The sequence below is a fragment of the Mus pahari genome, chromosome 7, assembly GCF_900095145.1.
Source record: "Mus pahari chromosome 7, PAHARI_EIJ_v1.1, whole genome shotgun sequence".
In the NCBI taxonomy this organism is placed as follows: domain Eukaryota; kingdom Metazoa; phylum Chordata; class Mammalia; order Rodentia; family Muridae; genus Mus; species Mus pahari.
Window position 1 is genome coordinate 102,669,990 of NC_034596.1, and position 23,792 is coordinate 102,693,781.

The 23,792-nt window shown below is 46.4% G+C and overlaps 1 protein-coding gene across 5 annotated transcripts in view; it reads left to right on the top strand.

The window, feature by feature from the left end:
• Positions 1–23,792, top strand: part of Evl (Enah/Vasp-like) — a 128,164-nt gene that overhangs the window by 84,473 nt on the left and 19,899 nt on the right. For all 5 annotated transcript variants that reach the window (XM_021202118.1, XM_021202120.1, XM_029541183.1 and 2 more), the window contains exons 2-3: positions 2,822–2,990; positions 7,797–7,974. In XM_021202118.1, coding sequence (XP_021057777.1) covers positions 2,822–2,990; positions 7,797–7,974 — 347 coding nt within the window. The remainder of the gene's footprint in view (positions 1–2,821; positions 2,991–7,796; positions 7,975–23,792) is intronic.

Here is a 23,792-nt window from a genome sequence, read left to right on the forward strand (position 1 = left end):
AAAAAAAACAAAAAAAATCCCAGAAGCACCAGAACTATCTGTCATAGAGAACCAGGAGAGTCAGTTAGGGCAACTTTCAAAACTAAAGACAGCAGCATTTGAGTCTCCAGGAGCAACTAAATGATTTTGGAGACTAAGGGTGTTCCATTTATCCTCAGGAACAGAAGCCAGCCAGCTCCACTGGCAGCTTGGAGAGTGGCAGACTGGGTGGAGAGGGAGAACAGACCATCAGCTTCCTGTAAGAAAGGCGCTGGAAGCCGGGCATGGTGGCGCACGCCTTTAATCCCAGCACTTGGGAGGCAGAGGCAGGCGGATTTCTGAGTTCGAGGCCAGCCTGGTCTACAGAGTGAGTTCCAGGACAGCCAGAGCTACACAGAGAAACCTTGTCTCCAAAAAACAAAAAACAAAAAAAAAGAAAAAAGAAAAGTGCTGGAGGGCAGCAACTGGGAGTGAGGGCCAGCCCAGCGGTGTTTATTAGGTGTATCCTCTGAGTGAAAGATTACATTTCCAAAACATGAGCTGCCACTAGGGTGACTACCTCATGCTGGTGTGCCTGAACTGTTCCAGTTTCCATAGGGAATGTCCTACCTCCTAGGAAGCCCCTGAGTTACATGGACTTGTTGACAAGATGAAACAAACCTTCAGATCAGAATGGGTTAGCTGTTTTGACTGACAGAAACTGTCAAGCCACCATACTAGGCCTGAGCAGGGCCATTCCATCAGTTCTGGGCAACTGAACAGCTAGAACCCAGCAGCAGTGACAGCTACACAGCAGTCAGATCTTACTCCTCTCTCGCACACTGGCAATATAAATGGCAAAAGGGGAATGTATATCTTCTTCCATTTAGGCTTACTAGTCACAATAAGTGAAAGAAAGAAAGAAAAGTACTGTTCAAATGGTGATGAAAACAGGCTTTTGGTTAACCACAGGTTTAAATTGAACCCACAGTGTTAAAAACAGCGGGGGAGGGGGAAACCTGTGACTATCATTACAATAACTAAAATGTATTTCTTTTATCTCTCTTCTTACAACCTCTGAATAATGTGTGATACCCCAGATACATTGCATCTACTTTGGGGAGGGGGGCGGTCTGCAGCTCTCTGCATACTGTGTGGTTCTTGCCTTTGCTCCTGTCTGGGCTGCCTGTCTCCTCTGCCTAGACTCCTACATCTGCTTTGTCTAGGAATTTAAGACCATCATCTTTAATCCCAAACTATTTTCTTTCCCTCGTTCCCCAGAGCTCTCCTAGCCAGGTGAGGTGTGTGTAGTTCTTTGTCTGACTCCTGTCTGTAAGCTCCCTGTAGCAACCGCTGCCCTATCCATCTGTTCTTTGACTCATGGGCTTCTGTGCTACAGTTAACACGTGCTCAGTTTGAGTGGTCTGATGGGTTGCTATGGGCTTTTAGAAAACAAGCTATGACTGGAAAACTTGAATGTGCTAAGACCAAGGAGGGCATGTCTAAATCAGTCATCCAACTGACCTCTTTAGAGAGGCCTCAATGCTCAGTTATTCAGAGGTTTGCTATATGTTGTCAGGGCTGCTTTACTGAACCTAATAGAGAATTGGGTTGCATCATCTAGGGTTCTTTTCAGCTCTGAGAGTCTCTATTGAGCACTTAATAGACACTTGCTGGGTGTACTCTACCAAAAGGTAACAAGGTCACCTGTTTAGAATATGTCGGAAAAGCTATCCGACATATATCCTAGACCACAAGATCTGAGACACAGAGGAGGTCTTGAGCTCAGCCCTCAGTACTCAGGGTAAATTGGCCACATGCCTTTCCAAGAGGACTGATTAATCCTTTAAAAGCACCATGTCTGTGCTGGGGACAATGCTATTTCCAAATATTTTGGTTCCCTGCCCTTCTTATGATAAAATAAACACAGTGTGACATTTCCTTTCTTGCTTGGTTTGGTTGTTATTACCCAACACTGTCACTTTGCTTCTTCATTATTACTCTATAAGGTGTAGATTCTGTCTCAGTCCATCTGTGGTCCACACTGGTCTAGTGTGGCCTCCTTTCTAAGCACTGTCACTTTCTGGTTGTCAGCCTTGGGAATCCTTACTTAACACTAAGACCGTATTCAAGATTCTTGGGCTCTGAAAACTAAATAGCTGGCCAGTGTAGTGTGTTTGTTTTAATGGTGACATTTGACCACTGCAGAGGGAAGGCTCCAGCTGAGTCCTTGGTTTTCTGACATTCTAAATAGGTGACCTTGTTTTGCCAGGTGTCTGTAGCCTGGAACCAGTGTGTGTGAGCAACTGTTGCTCAGTTCTTGAGGTCACCTAACCTCCTCATTGTCTACATGGTATTTCTGATGCTGTCCTGCCTTGACACTGGATATAAATTGAACATTTTGTTGGATGCTGCAAAGAAAACCTCTGTGTGGTGTACTCTGGAGTTAGAACTGGCTTAACATCTGAAACCCCATCCCTGGTACCTAGGTAAACTCATGGGGCTCCTCCCCAGCGTCTCAGACAGTATTGCCTCATCAAATGGGGGTAATTACTTGAAGCTGTGTGTGAGGCAACAGTGCTTAGATGCATTGTATTATGTAACACAGGGTTTCTAAGAATCAACTAATAATAATTCCTTTTTCCTTCAAACACACCTCCCTGCAAAGCCAAGCCATGAGTCTCCCAAGCTGTGGGGTGTTGGCAGATGCTCTTTTGTGGGGGGACAAACTCGTCACTGCTTTTACAGCGCAGCCCCGTTGTGGCAGCAAGTTCATGGTGCCTTTGACCTCTGTTTGAGGACAGGGCCAGCATCTATCTACCTTAGCCAAGTGTGACCTTGTGTTTTCTTGCTCTTTCTGAAGTGAACAGAGTATCTGCCAAGCGCGGGCCTCCGTGATGGTCTACGATGACACCAGTAAGAAGTGGGTACCGATCAAGCCTGGCCAGCAGGGATTCAGCCGGATCAACATCTACCACAACACTGCCAGCAGCACCTTCAGAGTGGTCGGGGTCAAGCTACAGGACCAGCAGGTAACCTCTGCAGTCAGCAGTGTACCCCTGAGCTGCCAGCCTGCCAGTGCATGCTTGGGGAAAAAAGGGCCCAGACATTTCAGCTCTGACTCTACAACCTGAGAGCCAAAGCATGAGACCGAAAGCAAACTATCTTTTCTGAGAGTCATTTCCCATGTCATATGCAAACAGTAAGCTACACCTTTCTACTCCACTGTGTCAGATCACTATGCAGGGACTAAGAAAATATAAAGTAAGATAAAATATTCTGTTAGATCAGAATAAAATAATTGTGAGAAGGCTTTGAAAAGTATAGTGGGTGTGGGCTAGGGAGATGGCTCTGTAGATAAAAGCACACAAGCTGTGCACAGTTTAGGAAGACACTTGGCATCAGCCTCTACCTCTACACTTACATGCATATATGCATACATTTGTGTGTGCCAAGCAAAGAAAGAAAGAAAGAAAGAAAGAAAGAAAAAGAAAGAAAGAAAGAAAGAAAGAAAGAAAGAAAGAAAGAAAGAAAGAAAGACTGTTAGAACTTTGCTATTGAGATTTTGAGTTATAGCCCCAGCCCTAAGATGACTGGAGGATTTTATTATCGCTCCCTAATATACAGCCTGGACAAATCAGCTGAAGTAGTATGTAGTGTGCCTGGGAACTATACCTCAGGGTATCAGTAATATCTCCTGCCTATTCATGTCACACATAACCAAGGCAAAGTAGTCCAAAGTAACGTGCTTATCCATAGCCTTGCTGAGTGCCCCGGTGCTCCCCACCCTGTTGCCTTTGGGAGGACTGACCAGGATTCTGAACAGTAAGGCTAGAAGATCTGTGGTTTCATTGTTTATAAAAGCAACGACTGAGGCTGTCCTTCCAGAGAACCTGAGTTCAATTCCCAGCACCCACATAGTAACTTACAAGTGTCCATAGGAACAATTCCAGGGCATCCAATACCTTCTGGTTTCTTCAGATACCAGGTACTCACAGACATACATGCTGTTTAGACATACATGCAGGTAAAACACCCATACATATGGGTGTTTTAAAATAAAATAAAAACACCTCTCCTTAAATGGTGTTTTCTGACAGCTTTGTGGTCAGGTTGGCTAAGAGAATGCTAGTTTCCTGCTGTCTCTGAAGCCTGTGGCAGCAAGTTAACAATGTGAAGAGGAGCTTGGAGTTCAGGTGTAGGGATCGCCCTTTGGACAGGTGTCTGCGTTGGCCAAAGCAGCCCAAGTACGTTTCAGAGCCTTTGTCCCTGTTAGGAAGAGAGACAAACACACTGCAGGACTCTAGCTCGGAGGTAGTCTGCCTGACCCTGAACTCCTGTGGCCCTTAGAGGTACGTACCCTTTCCCTTGGTGATGATTTCTTCCTAGGCTTATCCTTTGACATGAAGGCATTGTTCCTGAATCATAGTGGGGATCCCAAAGTGGCTGCTTTAAAAAAAAATAATCTAGAACTGAGGCTGGAAATCTCAGTGCCCCATGCATGCTAAGCAAAGGCTGCGTGCATGCTAGGCAGGTGTTCTTCCACTGAGCCACAGCTGCAGCCATTTGGCTACCCCTGAACTTCCAGTGCTGTGAAATGAATAGATTTCTTTAAAAGTTAGTCTGCTTCTGTGCCTCATTATAGTAATGAAAACAGACTAACCACAGCATACTGTTGAGCCCATGAGGGAAGCTGGGGTGTAGGTAAGATTCTGGGAAGGTTATTCTGTCATTAGATAGAGATCTATTTGGATCGCAGAGTCTTTACCAACTTATATTGTTTTTTTAGATCCTAGCCAATAGCATAGGGCCAAGAAAATTGTTCTCTATCACAAGATTTTTCTTTGTAAAAAACCTTTAGACTATTTTTACTTAGAAGCCTCAAAACCATGTTAGACAATATTTGATATTTCAAGGGCTTTAGAAACAAACAAACAAATGAAAAAATCAGGAGAGGCACTCCCATATACTCCTACACTCTCCAAAATTAGACAGTGGTGTGATTATAGCTCCTATGTGGAAAGTGCAACATTTAAAATAAGCTTATCCTTTGAAAGGATAAATCAGTCCTGCTGAATACTAGGGGGTTATCTTTACAATAAACCTGACTAGAAAAGCTGGAAGCTGGTATGTATGTCAGATACGATAGGCAGCAAGTATTCCAAAGTAGAAAAGAGACTGACCTTTTTAAGAAGAGGCTCCACTAAAAGAGAAGTCACAGCAGCCCTAAATTTGAATGTATCTAATAATGTACTTTCCAAATATATAAAGCAAATAGACCAATTTAAAGATTTCAGGAAATAGACTAATTGTGAAGCCTGCTTGATTCTGATCATGCCTCCAAGTAGCGTGTGAACAAACAGACAGAAATGAAAACACAGGGATTCTTGTTGTTCTTGTTGGCACTATTAACCAGCCTGACCTGGTTTATCTTATGGAAACTGCAGCCAATAGCTGTACAGTACCGCAGTGTCTTAGTTGGGGTTTCTATTGTTGTGAGAAGACACCATGGCCACAGTAACTCTTCATAAGGAAAACATTGAATTGGGGCTGGCTTACAGTTTCAGAGTTTAATCCATTATCATTGTGGTGGCACATAGTCAGGCATGTTGAACAAGCCAAGGATTCTACATTTAGATCTGCAGGCAGCAGAAAAAGAGTGACACTGGACCTGGCTACAGCTTCTGAAGCCTCCAGCCCACCTCTAGTGACACACTTCCTCCAGTAAGGCGCTGTGCAGACAGAACCAGTCCAGCAGAAATGAGAAAACACTGTCAGCTCATTTTGCTGGCAGTGAGCCGAAGCATGTAATCCTCTCTGCAGACTCAGCCTCTAACTCCAGCTCTCCCTTTAGTTTACTGTGTAACTTTGTAAGTCACTTGGTTTCCCTGGCCCCCATTTCCCACCTGTAAAAATAATTCCTCAGATCCCTGTGAGTTCTTTGCAGTTCTCTGCTGTCCGTGCTCTTTCTGTACCTGGGATGGATATTCCATTCCTCTTGATTCTTGCACCCTGAGTCCCCTCTGAGAGCCAGGCATCTCACCTCACAGACACGGAAGTCTCACTTCCTCTGAGCACCTCTCCAGGGAGTCTTGATTTGTTCCATCTCCAGCAGCTTCACTTTCAGGCCTCTCTCACAGCTTTCTCTTTAGTTTGCTTTGATTTCTTTTTTGCACTCGTTTTTCGAGACAGTTTCTTTGTGTAATAGCACTGGATGTCCTGGACTGCTTTGTAGACCAGGTTGGCCTCAAACTCAGAGAGATCCCCCTGCCTCTTCTTACCCAGTGCTGGGATTGTAGGTGAGTACCACCATGCCTAGCATTGCTCTGGTTTCTTAATGTCCATCAAAACTATAGATGGAAGATTGAACACAGAACAACTGCTGTGTGTTGACTGGGACAAAATGAAGCAGGGTCTTAGCTCTCTGGTTCTATATAGTACTTTAACCTAAAGAGCCATTTTAACCTGGCTCACTTGGCAGTCCATCTCATACATACACTTCACAAAAGCTCAAGCCCTTTTTCAGTGGCCTAAAAACTAAACCAGTCAACTGTTAGCTTGGGTCTTCTGTTTACCAGCACACATGTAATCAGCTCCTGCTCAGGAACCTGTATATAGATATTAGCCAAGGTCCCTTCCTGTCGCTGTGTAAGTTGCGAAGTGAGTCATCTCTTCTCCTGACTTAGTGCATGTGTGTCCAGTGGCTCATCTCGCTTCAGTCCATTGTAGGTGGACCCAAAACCGTCTTGCACAGGATAGGGACCTAGCTGCTGTTCTAGATATTGTCCATAATTGCTGTTCTGACTTTTCCTGATTCAGTAGCACAGCAGTCAGAGCAGTTGAGGAGAGCAACAATCCATTACCGTATTCTTCCCACTCCAAGGGCAAGACAACTCATAGGTGGAGGGTCACACATCAGAGTGACAGCTACAGCCCAGAGTGGTATCAGGCTACCGTTGACTTCAGGGAGCAGCACTTACTAGAGAGCCTGAAATCATTCTTTTTGGTTTTTCGAGACAGGGTTTCTCTGTGTAGCCCTGGCTGTCCCGGAACTCACTCTGTAGACCAGGCTGGCCTCGAACTCAGAAATCCACCTGCCTCTGCCTTCTAAGTGCTGGGATTAAAGGCATGCGCCACCACGCCCAGCCTGAAATCATTCTTTCAGTGTCTAGAAGATTAAACATCTAGAGGCAGCTGACTGCTGATGGGAGTGTCTGCCTTCTCTTTCCCTGCCTGGCTTGACATTGCATCTCACACACTGTGATGTCTATTGGTTGACTAATAACAAAGAGAGTAATGAGGCTATATGTCTGTGTAGTACATTAATTTCTACAAGTCAGCCTTGAGACTAGAACTTGTTTTTATGAATTCTCAACACTCTGTTGAGGGCTGTGGGAAACTGAGACCAAATTGCAGAACACTGTTACCTTAAGGAGCTTCCTATCTAGGTAGATATGGATAAAGCATAGATAAAATAGCTGGCTTTGGGAGATCCTTTCAGAATCCCCACAAGGTGGGTAAGGCAGCATTAGCATTAGATCTTTCATCTTATTGGAGAATCTGAGCTGCAGAAAACTGCATTGATCCCCGAAGTGGTACAGCTAGCCAAGAGACCAGGTCTGGACCAGAACCCAGCCAGGGAACCTGACCCCCAGCTCAGAGCTCGTTAAATGAAATAACAAGTTTTGCAACCATTCCGCGGGGTCTGAAATGGTCCGATCACCCTTTCCCTTCTGTGAGCCTCGCTGAAAGGATACAGTGTCTTTGCCCCATGGCAGTTCACTGCAGCTCACTTACATTTTATTTATTTACGTGTATTTCTCTCTTTTCTCCTCCAGGTTGTGATCAATTATTCAATTGTTAAAGGGCTGAAGTACAATCAGGCAACACCCACCTTCCATCAGTGGCGAGATGCCCGTCAGGTCTATGGCTTAAACTTTGCAAGTAAGGAAGAAGCTACCACATTCTCCAATGCCATGCTCTTTGCCCTGAACATCATGAATTCCCAAGAAGGAGGTAAGCAAGGTTTTATCTTTCCTGGATGCTGAGACTCTCTCTTGTTCTGTGTCCCAGCTCTGGCTGGCTGTCATCCTGACATGGCTACTTCACTGTTGACATGATTTAGAGCCTAGTACTTGTCTTGAGGTTCAGCATAATGACTAAGAGGGAGTACTGTGCCGTTTATGAAAGCAGGTCTGTAGTGAAGTGCTCCTGAAGCCCTCGGTAAGGTATACTTTATGTTGCCCATCCTACCTCCATGTCACAGAACATTTCCTAGCCTGTCAGGAAACTGGCTAGGAAGTAAACAGAGTCCTAAGCTCTCAGTGCTTTAGGATTTAGAGTTCACAGATTAATATCTAGCTGACTTTAGTGGTCTGCAGTGAGTGCCAAGTACTTGGTGAGTACAAAGGGAAACAGGGAGCTGCCTATCTGGGCTGTATGGGAGACCACAGCAGCAGCACTGGCCAAAGGGAAAACAACAGTGTCTGGGGCCCGGGGCCATGTGCACAGCTGCTAGCTGAAACTGGCAGGGTGGCAGCTTGGACCCGGTAAGGCCTGGGGTGGGGACTAGCAATAGCACTGGAGCAGAACAGCAACCTGCTCATGGCCTTATTGCAGCAGCTTTGAGAGAGGACAGAGGCCTTCCTGACAAGGGTGTCTTGCTGGCCTCAGACATTGGCAGGAGCCTTACTTAACCACGGGGAGCACAGTGGGTGGCTATGGACTAGGCTTGGAGTCACTCTGCTGGGTTTGAGCTCTGGTTTGCTTCATTCCAGCCAAGGGACCTTTGAACAACTTCCTGCAGGTTCCTAGGCCTCAGTGTCCCTGCCTACAAATGCAGGTGTGAAGAGTTGTTTCACATTCAAATGAGCCATCCTGTGCCACTGTTAGGTTTTCTGCTTTGAAGCCCTGTGATTTTGCAGCTGTGCTTCCGGGGGCGTCAAGGAAGTGGACTTCTTGGTCTGGTGAGCCCTGCCTATGCTGCAGCCCCTGCCAAGCTTCTCATCCCAAGGATCAGAGCTCAGGTGGAAGGGACAGTGAAGCTGCCTCCTGCCATCATTCAGGTCCCTTGCAGGAGAATAAGGAGGGCTTTGGAGTCTGCCATGTGCTGGCATTACCTCCAGGAAGTGTCCTGTCTTTGCCTGTACTGTTGGTTTGCTCAGCCCCCACACAGAGAGGTGTTAAACTGTTGTTCTTCCTCACTCGGCTCAGTTTCCTTCTCCACCTCAGATTTACCCTCCACAGCAGGAAGACACGCTTTAACTCAATGGAGTCGGTAGGAAGAGCCCAGCAATTCCAGAGTTCTGGAGGCAGGAGGCAGGGTTCTAACCCAGCTGCACTGCAGAGTTCAGGGGGTTTGGTGTTTGTTTTATCTCCATTGGTGTTCTCCACTCTGAAAAGGCAGGGCTGGTGTAAAGACTGGTCCAGGGAAAGCATGGAGACAAATGTGTGTGTGGACGAGCCACGCCTGCTAGGCACAGTGCAGGTGCAGCTAGAAAACAGATCCTGAATGTTCTGAGCTGAAACTTAACTCTGTTTTAAGAAAAAAGTATGTTTTTAACAGTTCTAGAGTGTACTAAATTTTCTAGGATTATAACTATGGTATACATCACAGGGAAACTAGGCTTGATTCTGTTTGTAACTTTTCTGAGAGTTGTTTTCTGTTTTGGAAAACCCAGTCTCCAGTGTTGTAACTGTGATATTTTAGATATCCAGATGACTCCCCTGTAACAAATCTATCTGTGGCAACCACATTTCTTCAGAGTCTGTGGACAAGTGCAAGCAGCTCTCTGATTCTGTCTCTTGTAGGTGTGTCTGGCCTTTTACATACATGATGGACTCTTCTTATAGATCACTTCTCTGCCTCCCTTTGCTGAACACCTAAGGTGCTACCCTGATTTTTCTGATCTATGTAGAGCAGTTATATAATCCCTGAATTGCATTTCAGGGTAATACAAGACATTTCAAAATGTTGGTTATGGAGAAGGGCTTCAGTTCTTAGGCTGGAGAACTGCTTGGCCTAGGAGCAATGTGAAATCAGACTCCCTCCTTGTTCCATGACATCCCACAATGGGGAAAACCAAGTCTCAGGGAAGAAGCATGACAAGCATTTGGGCCCAGCCACCGATGTGACTTTGTAAGGAAATGAACAGGGTGAGAGAGAACCTTCATCAGGGGAGAAGAACATGGCAGGAAGAGCATGCCTTGCCTCAGACTTCTGTTTTGAGAATGCTGCTGCATCTGCAAATAGTTGTAATGGCGTGTGCTGCTGGTGGTTATGTCACCTGACTGTTGTGTAGGATCCCTTGTGCCAGAAGATGTCCTTAAGTGCTACTCCCTCACCCTGAGCCACTCTGTCCCCACGTCCAGTATTCTCAAGACTCACCACAGACATCTATAATAATGTCATTCCAGGGGAGCAGGGCCGGGATGGCACTTGAAGCAAGGTGCCTACATGGTAGGACTTTGCCTCCTTCCCCTAAAGCTTCAGCTGACATGTCCAATCCCAGATGGGGTCTGCAGAGTCGGAACTGGGGAAGGAGCCTGAGGTGTCATGAAGCCACAAGCTTATTATCGGTATTCAGGTTCAAGGCCTCTTAGCCAAACAACTGAAAACCACACAGATTTGAAAAAAAATAGAAGATAACTTATGTGGAACAAAGCCAAGGTGCATTTTAAAGGTCTAAGGAGGTTCCGGGGTGGTTAGGTACATTGTTCAGGGAGGAGGTGTGTACATAGAACATGCAGGAATACACTGTCAAGACTGACGATAGGCCACATGAGCATGAGGGAACACTTGACCCCATTTATTTTCTGAGGCTCCCTCTTACGGGGTTCAGGAAGAGGAGGAAGTGGTTACTAAGGGGTATAGTTTAGGTGGTTTTGTTTTGATTTATAGACTAGGTCACAATCACTTTCTACTGTGCATGTCTCTCATCGTGCATCTAATTGTAATGATATGATATGCATACCCAATATAGATTGGCATAAGATAGGAAATATGAGGTTCTCCCTAAAAGACAGTTTTGCTTTATATAGTCAAACCAGTTCAGGACATATCAGCTCTTCTGTTCTTCCTGTCTACCTGGATACATTAGGAATGCACTTGTATAGAAAAAAAAATCCAAATTCAATAACTGCATGGCAGAGAAACATCTACTGTTTAGAGAGGAGGTACGTGTAGTTTGATATCACGCAAGGTGGGGATCTGAAGAGGTTCTGAGGTGCATTGTTCAGAGAGCTATGTGCATGGTGCATGCAGGTGAAAGAGCTAGGCTGCCAGGTGCATTATCGTAAGAGAGGAGTGTGGAAACTAAAACCAGATAGGGTCATAGGCTCCTAAACTATTCCTTATGTTTTCCTGCCTCAAGTTTGCATTTTGTAGGCAACAGAACCAACCCCCAATCCTGAGTGAGGCTTATATAGACTAGATTAAAGCTAGGTCCACAGTCAAGCATTCTCCTCCTATCCCAGCCAGGGGGTCTGAGATGCCATTTCTTCCTGGAGTTTGCAGTCAGAGTGGTGCTTTGGGAAGCGGGAGGGTGCAAGCCATCTTTTCCCTTTTGGTTCTTGCTAATGAAGACTATGCAGACCTTCGCAGTAGGTATAGTACAGGGCCCACCAACACTTCTGAGAAACAGGCTGCCGTATTCAGAGCTTAAGACTCTTCCTTTTGGCATACGAAGAATACTTTCCCCCCCATGAGCCTGAGTTCCAGTCCCTGCAACAATGGTGTGAGTTTAAATTCACAGGGGAGCAGCCCTGCAATTGCTGATAGCCCATCTGACCTTGGGCAAGACCTGAGCCTCAATTTCCCATCGAGAATGCAGTGCCTATCAGAAATGAGATCATAAAGATAAAAATGGTAATGAAAGGAGTTTTGAAGACAAATGAGGGCAGAACAGCTTTAGCCTGAAGTTAGGGGTCAGCCACGTAGTGTGTCAAAGCTCTCAGTGGAAGTAGTGGCTCTTTTAAAAGCATAAACTGGCTACCAGAAGTTGCAGCCTGGGAAAGTCCTGGATGTTAGACTGGGGTCTGGAAAGGGGCAGGAGGCAGAGCAGGAGGATAAACGATCGAAAGGCAAGGCTGCAGGCTTGGGGTTAGGTTGGGCTGATTTCAGATTGGTTTTCTGGGGTACCAGGGACCAGCATTTTGTATAGGCTTCACTCAGACCTATCAATAGGCTTGGTCTATCTCCTCACTATGAACCTGGGTGAAGTCTTAAACCTCAGAGCTTCTTGAAGTCAGCTTCAGTTTTGCTTCCTACAAACCTTATTTTGCTAGAAATTATCAAACTTTTCCCTCAAAGAGATAGAACTCCTAAACTGTTTTTTGCATCTCCCCGGCCATGGGGCTGTTGGTTGTTGGTATGGCTTCCTCTGGGTGTGCCTTTAGGGCCAAGGTCACACTTCCTACCCTGCCTTTGTTGCCAGGCTCTGCTCATTCCTTCTGCCCTGCCCCCTACTGGCCACACTGTCCTCCTACCTCACTAAGAGAACCAGGGCTTTGTAACAGTCTCCATGCCAACAATACACAAGTTCCCTTCACACTTTGTTCCTGCTAGGCCTTCCCCACCTCTGACCCCTTCTCCCTCCTCACTTGCCTGACATAATTCAGAATCCCCATAGTTCCTCTCTCCTCAGTGTGCCCCCTGGTACTGAATTTTTTTTTTTTTTTTTTTTTTTTTTTTTTTGCCTCTATCCTGACAGTAACACTTGGCACAGCATGTTCTAGCACATGGATTCAGGATGTGGAAATAAAGACCGGTCCCTAGAACCTCAAAAGCCATCATGATATCTGATGCCAGGTACACCCTGACAAGGCTTGGGGATGTGGCAGACCTGGAGCTCATTTACAACCCAAAGTCCTTAACACAGTTCCAGCTGCCTTAGACCATGTTTGGGGAGGAAGGGATGTGTGCTGGGTGGAGTCTCAGGAGAACTCTATCTCATGGTCTCCTACCAGCTCCCTCATCTTCAGCCCTTAGATTTACTGTCCCTCTCCTGATTGTATGGACAAACGAACAATTTAGCCTTGGCTTCACTTTCCAGATAAGGGCCAAGCATCCACCCAGCCTGGCTACCAGTGCTGTTTAAGTCATTGCCCTGCACAGCCCTCCACAATGCACCTTGCCTTTGATTTACTCTGTGACTTGGCCTAGTGCTCTCTCCTGCTTGTGATATTTCTTTTGTATCACTCTGACTGTGGGTTTGTCCCAGATGATCAGAGAACCTGGGTCCTTCCCAGGACTCTTGGTTGGCTGGGTTAGGTTATTGAGTTTCTCTGGAGCAAGTTGCCTTCCATATTTGTATTTCTCTACACCCTAAGAGACTGACATGCAAGTGTCTGTGGTGAGCACATGAGTGAGTGAGCGAGTGAGATAGTAGGTTCACTATGTGTTCCTGCATTCTATTGGGCATCTTGCAAATATACCCCTCACTTCCTGCTTTTGTACCCTCTTCCGAAGACCACGATGAAGCTCCTGAACCGCCAGCACCATTTGCCATCTGTGAAAATGGGCTCAAGGTGAGGGGTGCTATCTGTGATTGAGGGACATGGTCAATGGAATTGTCTCACACAGAAATCGCACCCGTCACCTTGGCCTGCTGAGCACCACCAGAACCAAGAAGCACACCACCCCAAACCAAGCAGCAGCCCTGGTGAAGTACCTGTGAATGTGGCCATGATGTGTGTGAGCTGCAGAAGGAGCTTTGGATGCAGAACTGGACAGTGTGTGGGGTTTGGATGTGGATGTGAACAGTGTGTGTGGGTCTCTGCAACCACCGTGGCCAGCAGAGTAACAATCTGTGGGAGATGAGAAAGTAGTTCAGTCCAACATGACTAAGTAGCTGGTGTTGGTTCAAACTTCAGTAGTGTGACCCCAAATATTTTACTTTAGGCATATTTAAGCACAGCACAATTTGGTGCTTTCCTGGTGATAATTAATTCAGTTCTGTATAAACATCAAAGCTTAAGATATGACTACATCAAAACTCTTTGTAAAGTACATGTGACATCTTCCATAAAGATCGGTTCTGTAGATTGACAAGCTCACAGTAAGGGTCTGGGGAAGGATCCAGTGTGGTCTCGGCCACATAGCTAGCGCAGAGGTCACCAGGCTGTTAACCACATTTGCTCCCAACCTTCTGGGCAGATAACAGGTTATGTGTCCCTCCCTTTGAAGGGACAACTCTGTGTGTTTAGCATTCCTGGTTCCTCTAGTGCTTATCTGTGAGCACAGAGACCTTCATACCTCCCACATGATAGATCTGTTCTCCAGCTCTTCTGCAGAATACTCACCCTTTCCACAATTGTTTTTACATCGGTGAAATGGTTTGTCACACCTACCTCACAGGGGTGTTCTGAGGGCAACACAAGACATTGTGCAAGTTCCTTATCAATTGAAAATCACTCCAGCAGCTTGAAATGCCTCCAGGAGTTTTTATCACCCACTTATGTGACAGTGCTAATGGGACAGGAGGACATGGTCTCTGTGGGGAGTTTATGTGAAGGTCTGTGGAAAGGCCTGAACTTTAGGGTGCCCTGCATGGGGACCCTTAATCTCAGAGCATCTCCTTTAAAGTAGTCCTGGCTCATCTGCAGTTTACATCCCAGGAGAGAAAAGCTGCCTTCTCCTCCAGCACCAAGGTCACTTCCCCAACACTGATGGCAACATGCTACTGATGCTTCAGGCTTCCTGAAACCCTACAGACCCAATGATAGTGCGAGACGGTGATCCAGAGCATAGCCACCTTACACACTCCTGTCCTCTGTACTCGGAGAACGACCAGGCAAGGTGAGCTACATATAGCCAACACAGGCAGCTGACAAAAGGGACACAAACTGGAAGCAGGGGACCCTTCTGTGCCCTAGCTGCCTGCATCTGCTCCACACTCTGTTATATTTAGCAAACATAGACCCAAAGAATCCATTTCTGCATGTCCCCATGCCAAGTCTTACTTTCCTTATCTTTAAAGTGGACACAAGGACTGCTGAGATGGTTTAGTTGAGGAAGGGAAGGTGCTTGACAACCATAGTTCAGTCCCCAGGACCCACAATGGTGAAAGGAAAGAACCAGCTCCTGAAAGTTGTGCTCCAGCTTCTATACATGCACAAGAGTGAGGCTTTAAGGAACGAAGCACTGTCATACACAGTCTCCTGGGGCTCCTGTCCCCTTTGTCACTCACATTGGTGGTGTGTTGCTCCTAGGACTATAAGAAGCTCCTTACAGAAAGACAAGAGCCTCCCTCTCCACATTGCCGCTGCACATCTCCTTCCTGCATCTTCATAGTATCTCCTGAGTTCTCTAGAGAGGTTAGGAACTATTGCCTCTACTTTAAAGACAAGGAGACAAAGGCTCATAGCATTCCATAATTTGCTGAACACCACACTAATGATAAAGACTTCAGCGTGCAGTCCAGATCTCTGCCCATCACACTGTGTCCCAAAGGACTGACTCTGCTTGTCTGGTAGCTAGCAAACTGTAATGATTACACACCTTCATCAGAACTATTTAAGAACACTTCACTTGGCCCACCTTTATAGACAGAGAATGTAAGTGGAGAATTCATTTATGTCCATTTTCTTTCTCTCATAGCATGTATCACCTCTTTCCCACAGAGTAACTCCAATGCACACCTGTAGGTGTGGCACTTGGGAGACTGAGCCAGGAGGATTGCTTCAAGTTTTAACACCAGCCTAGACTACATAATGAATCCTTGTCTCAAAAGAAACAAAAAACACAACAATAATAATTTTAAAAGTAGCTTCTTGCCAACTTCAACTCTTGGGTGTGAAGAGCTGACTCAAATATTGTAGTTAAATTTCCATCCCCAGGGCTCACAAAGCCAAGTCCTGAGAGATACAGCCTTCACTAACTAGTGTAGATGTGGCGTGTGATCATGAGGCTCCGTTCCATCTTGTCTGCCACCTGCATTCATTGGTTTATCCATTCATTCAAAACTGGGTTTGTTTGTTTTTTGGTTGTTTTTGTTTGTTTGGTTTGGTTTTGGTTTGGTTTGGTTTTGGTTTTTCAAGACAGGGTTTCTCTGTGTAGCCCTGGCTGTCCTGGAACTCACTCTAGACCAGGCTGGCCTCAACCTCAGATATCCGCCTGCCTCTGCCTCCCAAGTGCTAGGATTAAAGGCATGTACAAAAGACAGGGAATCCTGGTATTTTATTTACAAGCTGTAAGCCTAGATTGGCAGATTGTATGCTACTCTCTCCTACATCCCTATGCCCCTTGTCACTTGCAGTCTGAGTCTTGTCCAAGCCGCCTTCTTCCATCAGTTCATCCTCAGAGTGCACTTCTCAGCCACATGCTCCTGGTCCATCCCATCTATGGAGACCTCCCCCTGCTCCCTCTTGAGACCTGTCACTCATTTCTCATGTCCCGCCTTTCTCTCCTGCCTATTCACAGGATTTAGCCTATTATTAACCAATAGCTTTAAATTAGGGAGCAAGGTTTATACAACGAAGGCTGAGGTCCATGAGAATTCATTTATCTGGAGGCAACCAGATCTTGGGGTTCAGAATTTAGCATTGTCTACATAGCAACACAGCAGCCCCCAGCAATCACCTTAATTCGGCTTTATTCTTATCTGTGTTATGTCTTCTTGCCTACCTTGTCTCTTAGTGATAAGCTGGGCAGCAGTCTGTGTCCATGCTGTCCCTAGTGTCTAGCCAGGGTCATTTGTGTGAATTGAATGAGTTGCATCTGGGAGTTACTGACCTAGTGCGGGATTTGTAGTCCATAGCAAGATGAATTAGAAATGGTCCTACACTCATTAAGCTCACAGCCAGGCTACGAGAAGAGACTGTGGGTATATGTCGTTAAGTACTACAGTGGAAGGAAACTAGAGGTGTACAGCCTCCAGGCAAAGCTCCAGAACACTAGCAAAGGAAATGGAGCAGGCTCCTTGCATAGGTGGCCATGTGTAAGTTTCTCTGTCGTTATGATAAAGTACTTAAGGAGCCTAAAGTAGAAAGAATGTTTGGCTCAGTTTAGTTTCAGAAGTCTCAGTTCTATAAGGCAAATTGTAGTAGAAGGGCATTGAGGAACATGTATTCATTTCATGGAGGCCATGAAGCAGGAAAAGGGTAGGGCAGAATTTCAGAGACAAGATGTACCCTGTAGAGCCACACTATTGACATATCCTCAAACTAGGCCCCACATCCCAATAGCCCATTGCTCTGACCTTGTCCATTACCTGCTACCTCTCAATAGCACTGCCACACCTTCAACACATGAACTTTTGGGGAACACTTTGTACTTACATCTTAACACATGCCTGCTGTGAATCTTAAGGATTCATGGACACTTACCAGTTAGAAGAGGCTGGAGAGATGGCTCAGTGGTTAAGAGCACTGGCTGCTCTTCCAGAGGTCCTGGGTTTGATTCCCAGCATCCACATGGGAAATCACAGTCATCTGTAACTCCACTTCCAAGAGATCCAGATTCCTTTTCTGACTTTCCTGGCACTTGGTGCACAGACATAAATGCAAACAAACACTCTTATGCATAAAATAAAAACAAAACTTTGAGCCAGGTGTGGTGGCGCATGCCTTTAATCCTAGCACTCGGGAGGCAGAAGCAGGTGGATTTCTGAGTTCGAGGCCAGCCTGGTCTACAGAGTGAGTTCCAGGACAGTCAGGGCTACACAGAGAAACCCTGTCTCGAAAAAACAAAAACCAAAACCAAAATAAACAAAAAAATCTTTGTAAAAAATCCATACATGCTTTTGGTGTGTGTGGTAATGCACACCAGCAATCCTACCTTTTGGCCCAGGAGACCAAAGCAAAGAGATCATGAGTTCAAGACCAACCCCACTCATCAGTGAGTGCATATAATGTGAGTTCTTTTGTGATTGGGTTACCTCACTCAGGTTGATATCCTCCAGATACATCCATTTGCCTAAGAATTTCACAAATTCATTGTTTTTAATGTGTAAATGTACCCAGCCCAGAAACTTAGAATACCCAAGATACAATTTGCAAAACACATGAAACTCAAGAAGAAGAAAGACCAAAGTGTGGATACTTCATTCCTCCTTAGAATGGGGAATAAAATACCCGTGGAAGGAGTTACAGAGACAAAGTTTGGAGCTGAGACGGAAGGAAGGACCATCCAAAGACTGCCCCACCCGGGGATCCATCCCATAATCAACCACCAAATGCAGACACTATTGCACATGCCAGCAAGATTTTGCCGACAGGACCCCGATATAGCTGTCTCTTGTGAGGCTATGCCAGTGCCTGGCAAATACAGAAGTGAACACTCAGTCAGCTATTGGATGGAACACAGGGCCCCCAGTGGAGAAGCTAGAGAAAGTACCCAAGGAGCTGAAGGGGTCTGCAACCCTTTAGGAGGAACAGCAGTATGAACTAACCAGTACCCCCAGAACTGTGCCTCTAGTTGCATATGTAGCAGAAGATGGCCTAGTGGGCCATCAATGGGAGGAGAGGCCCTTGGTCTTGTGCAGACCATATGTCCCCGTACAGGGGAATGCCAGAGCAGGAATCGGGAGTGGGTGGGTTGGGGAGCAGGGCGGGGTGGGGGTGGGGGGGTATAGGGGACTTTTGGGATAGCATTTGAAATGTAAATGAAGAAAATATCTTTAAAAATTGTTTAAAAAAATAAAACAAACAAACAAAAAAATAGACCAACCCCAGCTACAAGGCAAGACCCTGTCTTTAAAAATAAAGTTACAAGTGCTTCAGGGAAGCATGGTGGAAACAGGTATCCATATGAAGAGCAATCCCTGGGAGTCATAAGTTCTCTCCCACAGAGAAGGGAGGAAGGAGTTCATGGGCTTAGCTGCCTGGTCCAAGCAGGGCTTTTGTTGCTGCAACAAAGCACCAGGACCAAAAAGCAAGTTGGGGAAGAAAGGGTTTATCTGGCTTCCCCTTCCATCTCACTGCACATCACTGAAGAGAGTTGGGACAGGAACTCAAACAGGGCAGGCACCTGAAGGCAGGAGCTGATGCAGAGGCCATGGAGGGATGCTGCTTACTGCTTTGCTTTTCATGACTTACTCATCCTATTTTTTTTTTTTAAGATTTATTTATTTATTATATATGTAAGTACACTGTAGCTGTCTTCAGACACTATTATATATGTAAGTACACTGTAGCTGTCTTCAGACACTCCAGAAGAGGGAGTCAGCTCTTGTTAAGGATGGTTGTGAGCCACCATGTGGTTGCTGGGATTTGAACTCTGCACCTTTGGAAGAGCAGTCAGGTGCTCTTACCCACTGAGCCATCTCACCAGCCCCACTCATCCTGTTCTTAAAGAACCTAGGACCACCAACCCAGGCATGGCACCACCCACAGTGGGCTGGGCCCTACCCTGTCAATCACTAAATAAGAAAATGCCTTTCAGCTGGATCTTTTGGAGGCATTTTCTCTGTAGAGGTTCCCTCCTTTCAGATAACTCTAATTTGTCTCACGTTGAAATAAGACTATCCAGCACACCCAACCCCTTCTCAACCTGACACGCAAACACATCACTATTAAGCCACAATTCTTCCTTTCTTATCCATCCCTAAGACCTCACATTAAAATCATAAATACCTTTAAAAGTCCCACAGACTTTATACATTCAAACACATTAAAATTTCAGTCTAAAATAATCCAATTTAATGTTTAAAGTCTTTCAACTGTGGGTTTCTATAAAAATTAAATTAAATACCTTCTTCAAGAGGGAAGAACCAGTAGTGCAGTATGAGCCAAACTCCAACAGTATAAATAGCCCAGGGTCCAATTATCTTGGATTCTCTTATGATCTTCTGGGCTCTTCCAAAGGGACTGGGGCAGTTCTCCAGCTCTGCACACACTGTTTTGTCTGCTAGACTCTGTCTGCCTCCACTCCACTGCTGCTGCTGTTCTTGGTGGTTTCCCCAGTACCTAAAAGACCCCAGAACCCTGAGGTTCTGCTGCAGCTGGGCTGTACTGTCACCAGTAGCCTCTCAGAGGTTCTCTTCACGGTAACAAGCTTCAGCGTTTTTGTATGAGCCCTTCACTCTGGCCTTTAACTGCCACTGTGACTGCACTTTCACCAATAGCCTCTCACAGTTTGAAGCCTCAGCTGCTCTGCATGACCCCTTCATGCTCTCAAAACCAGTACTACATGCTTGATTCTTATACTACCAAGTTTGGCTGCCTCTAGAACACAGCTTGTGTGCCGAGTATCAGGAAACACTTCCCAGAAGATTTTACTCACCTTAACATTGCTGGTCTTTTCTTAAACACCACCGAATTCTCAGCTCCAGTATCCCAGCAATGCAAAGGTTTCCTTCTGGTACTTCTGGTATCTTGTTAATCACAGCTAATTCTTCAGCCCCAGCTGAATCTTAAATTAAACTAGCAAATGGCCCTGATAGAGTTTTTACACTTCCCTCTGAAACTTCACAAGCCAGACCCCCATCCTCTGCACTGATTTCAACCTTCGATGGCTTTCTAGAATGTTCCCAAAACATTGATAGAGTCTGTCACAGCAATACCCTAAAATCCTGTTACCGGTTTGTCTTAGTAAGGGTTTCTATTGCTGCAAAACACCATGACCAAAACACAAGTTGGGATGGAAAGGGCTTATTTGGCTTACACTTACCACTGTTATCAATGAAGAGAGTCAGGACAGGAACTCAAACAGGGCGGGAACCTGGCCATGGAGGGGTGCTGCTTACTGACTTGCTTTCCATGGCTTGCTCAGCCTGCTTTTTTATAGAACCCAGGATCACCAGCCCAGGGATGGCACCACCCACAATGGGCCCTACCCATCAATCAATAATTAAGAAAATGCCTTACAGCTGGATCTTATGGAGGNATTTTCTCAGCTGAGGTTCCCTCCTTTCAGATAACTCTAACTTGTATCAAGTGGAAATAAGAAGAGGCAGTGAGAAGCTAGGTCAGGAATTTAAGAAGCCCCCCAGATCCCAAACAGGGTGTTTCCCATGAGAACCACCAGGGAATCTCTACAGGTCCCTGTCCAGGGAATGGTGACGAAGGACTATACTTTCTGATCTTCAACCCATGAACACAGGCCTGAAGAGCAAGCCTGAGAAGAGGCCAGTGGGAGACTGTTGGGAAGTCCCCCAAATGAAAACACACGAGGCTTAGAGCTAGAAAGGTCAGAGAATGTGCATTTGAGTTTTCAGGAGAGAGGGCAGAGACCAAAAGCAGGAGAAACCACAGTCCACGAGAGGAAATCGGCAGGTCTTGTAAACAATTCTAACATCCTCTACAGAGTGATAAAACACCATGGCCAGAAGAAACTTGGGGAAGAAGGATTTGTGTGGCTTACAGAGTTACAGACCATCCATCCCTTCAGGGACAACAAAGCAGGAACTCAAGCATTAGTCACAGCCATACTCAAGAGTAAAGAGAATAAATTCATCCTTGTTTGCTCTCAACTAGCTTTCTCCTCTTTTGGACCCCTGCAAGACATTCCCAGGGGGTTCTAGGTTGTGTCAAGTTGACAGTTAAAACTGTCAAGCATAACCCCCAAGGAGCAGGAGCAGTTATGGGGCAGGAGGGAGTGATGTCCAGCATCTCAGGGCCTAGTTCCCATGGACCTGGCTGTCAGTCTTACCTGTCTTGTGGCCATAGTTGCCAGCCAGGTAGCCATGTAGCCACCGCAGCCAGCTCTGGTCTGGAAGGTAATGCTCATGTCACACCCTGAAGAAACAACTACAGCAGCTGTAGAGCCAGGCTTTGGGAACCAGGGACAGCCTGCCACACAGAAGACACTGTCACTGTACCCACTGGCATGACAGCACTAAGGCATGGCTGAGTGCAGTGGCACTGCCTGGAGACAGCAGGGGTGGCAGTGCAGTATGAAATGGATGCTTGCTGGCAGGCTGGGGGCTAGGGGTGGGACAGTCTTGCACACCTTGGAGCTGGTAAGGCTAGGGAAGAATTTATGAATGAAAGGAGCAAGTTAGGAGAAAAGCCAAATGTCATGGTGAGCAGAGACCAAGAGGCCTAAGGAGTGCTGGGGAAGAGACAGTAGCAAAAGTGCCCAGTAATTCCTCTGCCTGCTCCCCTGTCCCCTCTTCCTGAACTCATCTCTGCTTCCATCAGAGTAAGAAGAGAGCTAGGCTGGAAGGTCCCTTCAGACAAACACCTGGTAGCCCTGTTGCTGCAAGGGGTCTGCTCAGTCCCTCAGGGCCCATGGAGCATGCTGGAATCAGGTAGCCAGGAGGGCTCTGATAGGTTAGCTGGGAAACTTCATTAAAGATTGACAAAGTGAAGCCCACTTGCCCACAGGACAGCATATCAGTTACCAGTGCACCAGCCAGGCGGCTGAGGAAGAGGAGGTAAGTGGCCAGGATGCGCAAGGCACCTTGCAGACTGTGCGGAGGAGCTCTGCCGGTAATGGTCAGCAGGGAATGGACCTTTCACTGCTTCTGCTTCTGCCACTGTGACTGCACCGTGCTTTGCAGAGTGACCTGTAGGTGATGGAGCTCTCCCCTTCCTTCCTGCTCCTCCTGGGATTCCTCTCTCCCAACTGCTGGGGCTGGGGTAGGGGGGCTGAGTGCTACATCCTGGGGAGAGCATCTTCCCCTAAGTCTAGGGTCCTTGCAGAGTTGGCAGGGTAAACTAGCATCAGGAGGCCTGGACCCCTGCTCTAGCTGCACTGCCCAGTGGAGGCCTGATCACTCCAGAGGCAAGATGTCCTCCATTCCAAGTTGAGTCTAAGTTTCCCTAGCTGTAAAGGAAAACTAATACATCCTATTCGAGAATTGAGAAAATTAATCCCCCAAAGTGATATGAAAATGCTTTGTAAGCCACAAAAATATAGTAGATGGTTACTGTAATCCTGTTGGAGGTTCATTTTAAGATTAATATTGTGAACCTTAATGAGTTATTAGGAAAGGGGGGGTATGGTATTAGAAGAGCTGCTTGCCTAAGGAGATCACCTGAGCAAGCTAATCCCGTGGGTGGGGTGCTCTGACCTGAGAACTGGAGGCTGGATTCTGGCTCTGTGTTGTCTCTGATGTGGATGTAACCTTGAGCAAACTGCTGCCCTATCCCTGGGTCTCCATGTAAGGAGAGGGTAGGGGGACCAGAGAGGAATACTCTCTGGCACCAGGTCTCTATCTGTCATCTGTCTCCTCTCTGCATGTTATTTCTGAAGCTCAGTGGCACAGTCTGGTGATCTCTTTTCTCTGTGTGGCCTGGCCTTCTACCTTCTTGGAAGCAGTCTCCCTGTCTGTAAGAGAGACCCTCCATGCCACAGGGCTGTCGCAGTCCATGCTCTTGGGCCAGACACTATCTGCTGGTCTAGTTGCTGAGTTGTAACTGCTCAGCCCAGTGCCAGGGCTCAGGAGTGAGGGGATGTTGCTAGAGGACCAGAGGTAGCAAGTCACCAGGCAAAGATGTGATCTGAGCATAACAGCCAGTGGCTATTAGCCATCATGGGCCTAAATTGCTGTCCCAGAGACTAGTCAGATCTCTGTGAGTTACAGACCAGTTATATAGCAAGCTCCAGGCCAGCTAGAGTAAAACAGTGAGACCCTGTCTCAAAAAAAAAAAAAAAAAAAAAAAAAAAAAGTGGATGGTGGGGACACTCAAGCATTTGTCCATTGGTGAGCGTGACACAGGAGTTGTCTTTGCTTTCTAAGTATGGATGTGGAGGCGTTTGAGTACCAGGACTGAGGATAGTATGAGTATACTAGAAGGCTCGTGGGCTGGGGGACGTTGTCCTGGGAGCTGGCTCCAGTCCTCCTACCCATTCCTATGTGGCCTGGGCCTGGTAACTCTCTGTCTATGTAAGACTCCCTTCCTACCGAGACACGTGTTTATTAGCAGCAGGAAGAGCACCCATACAGATG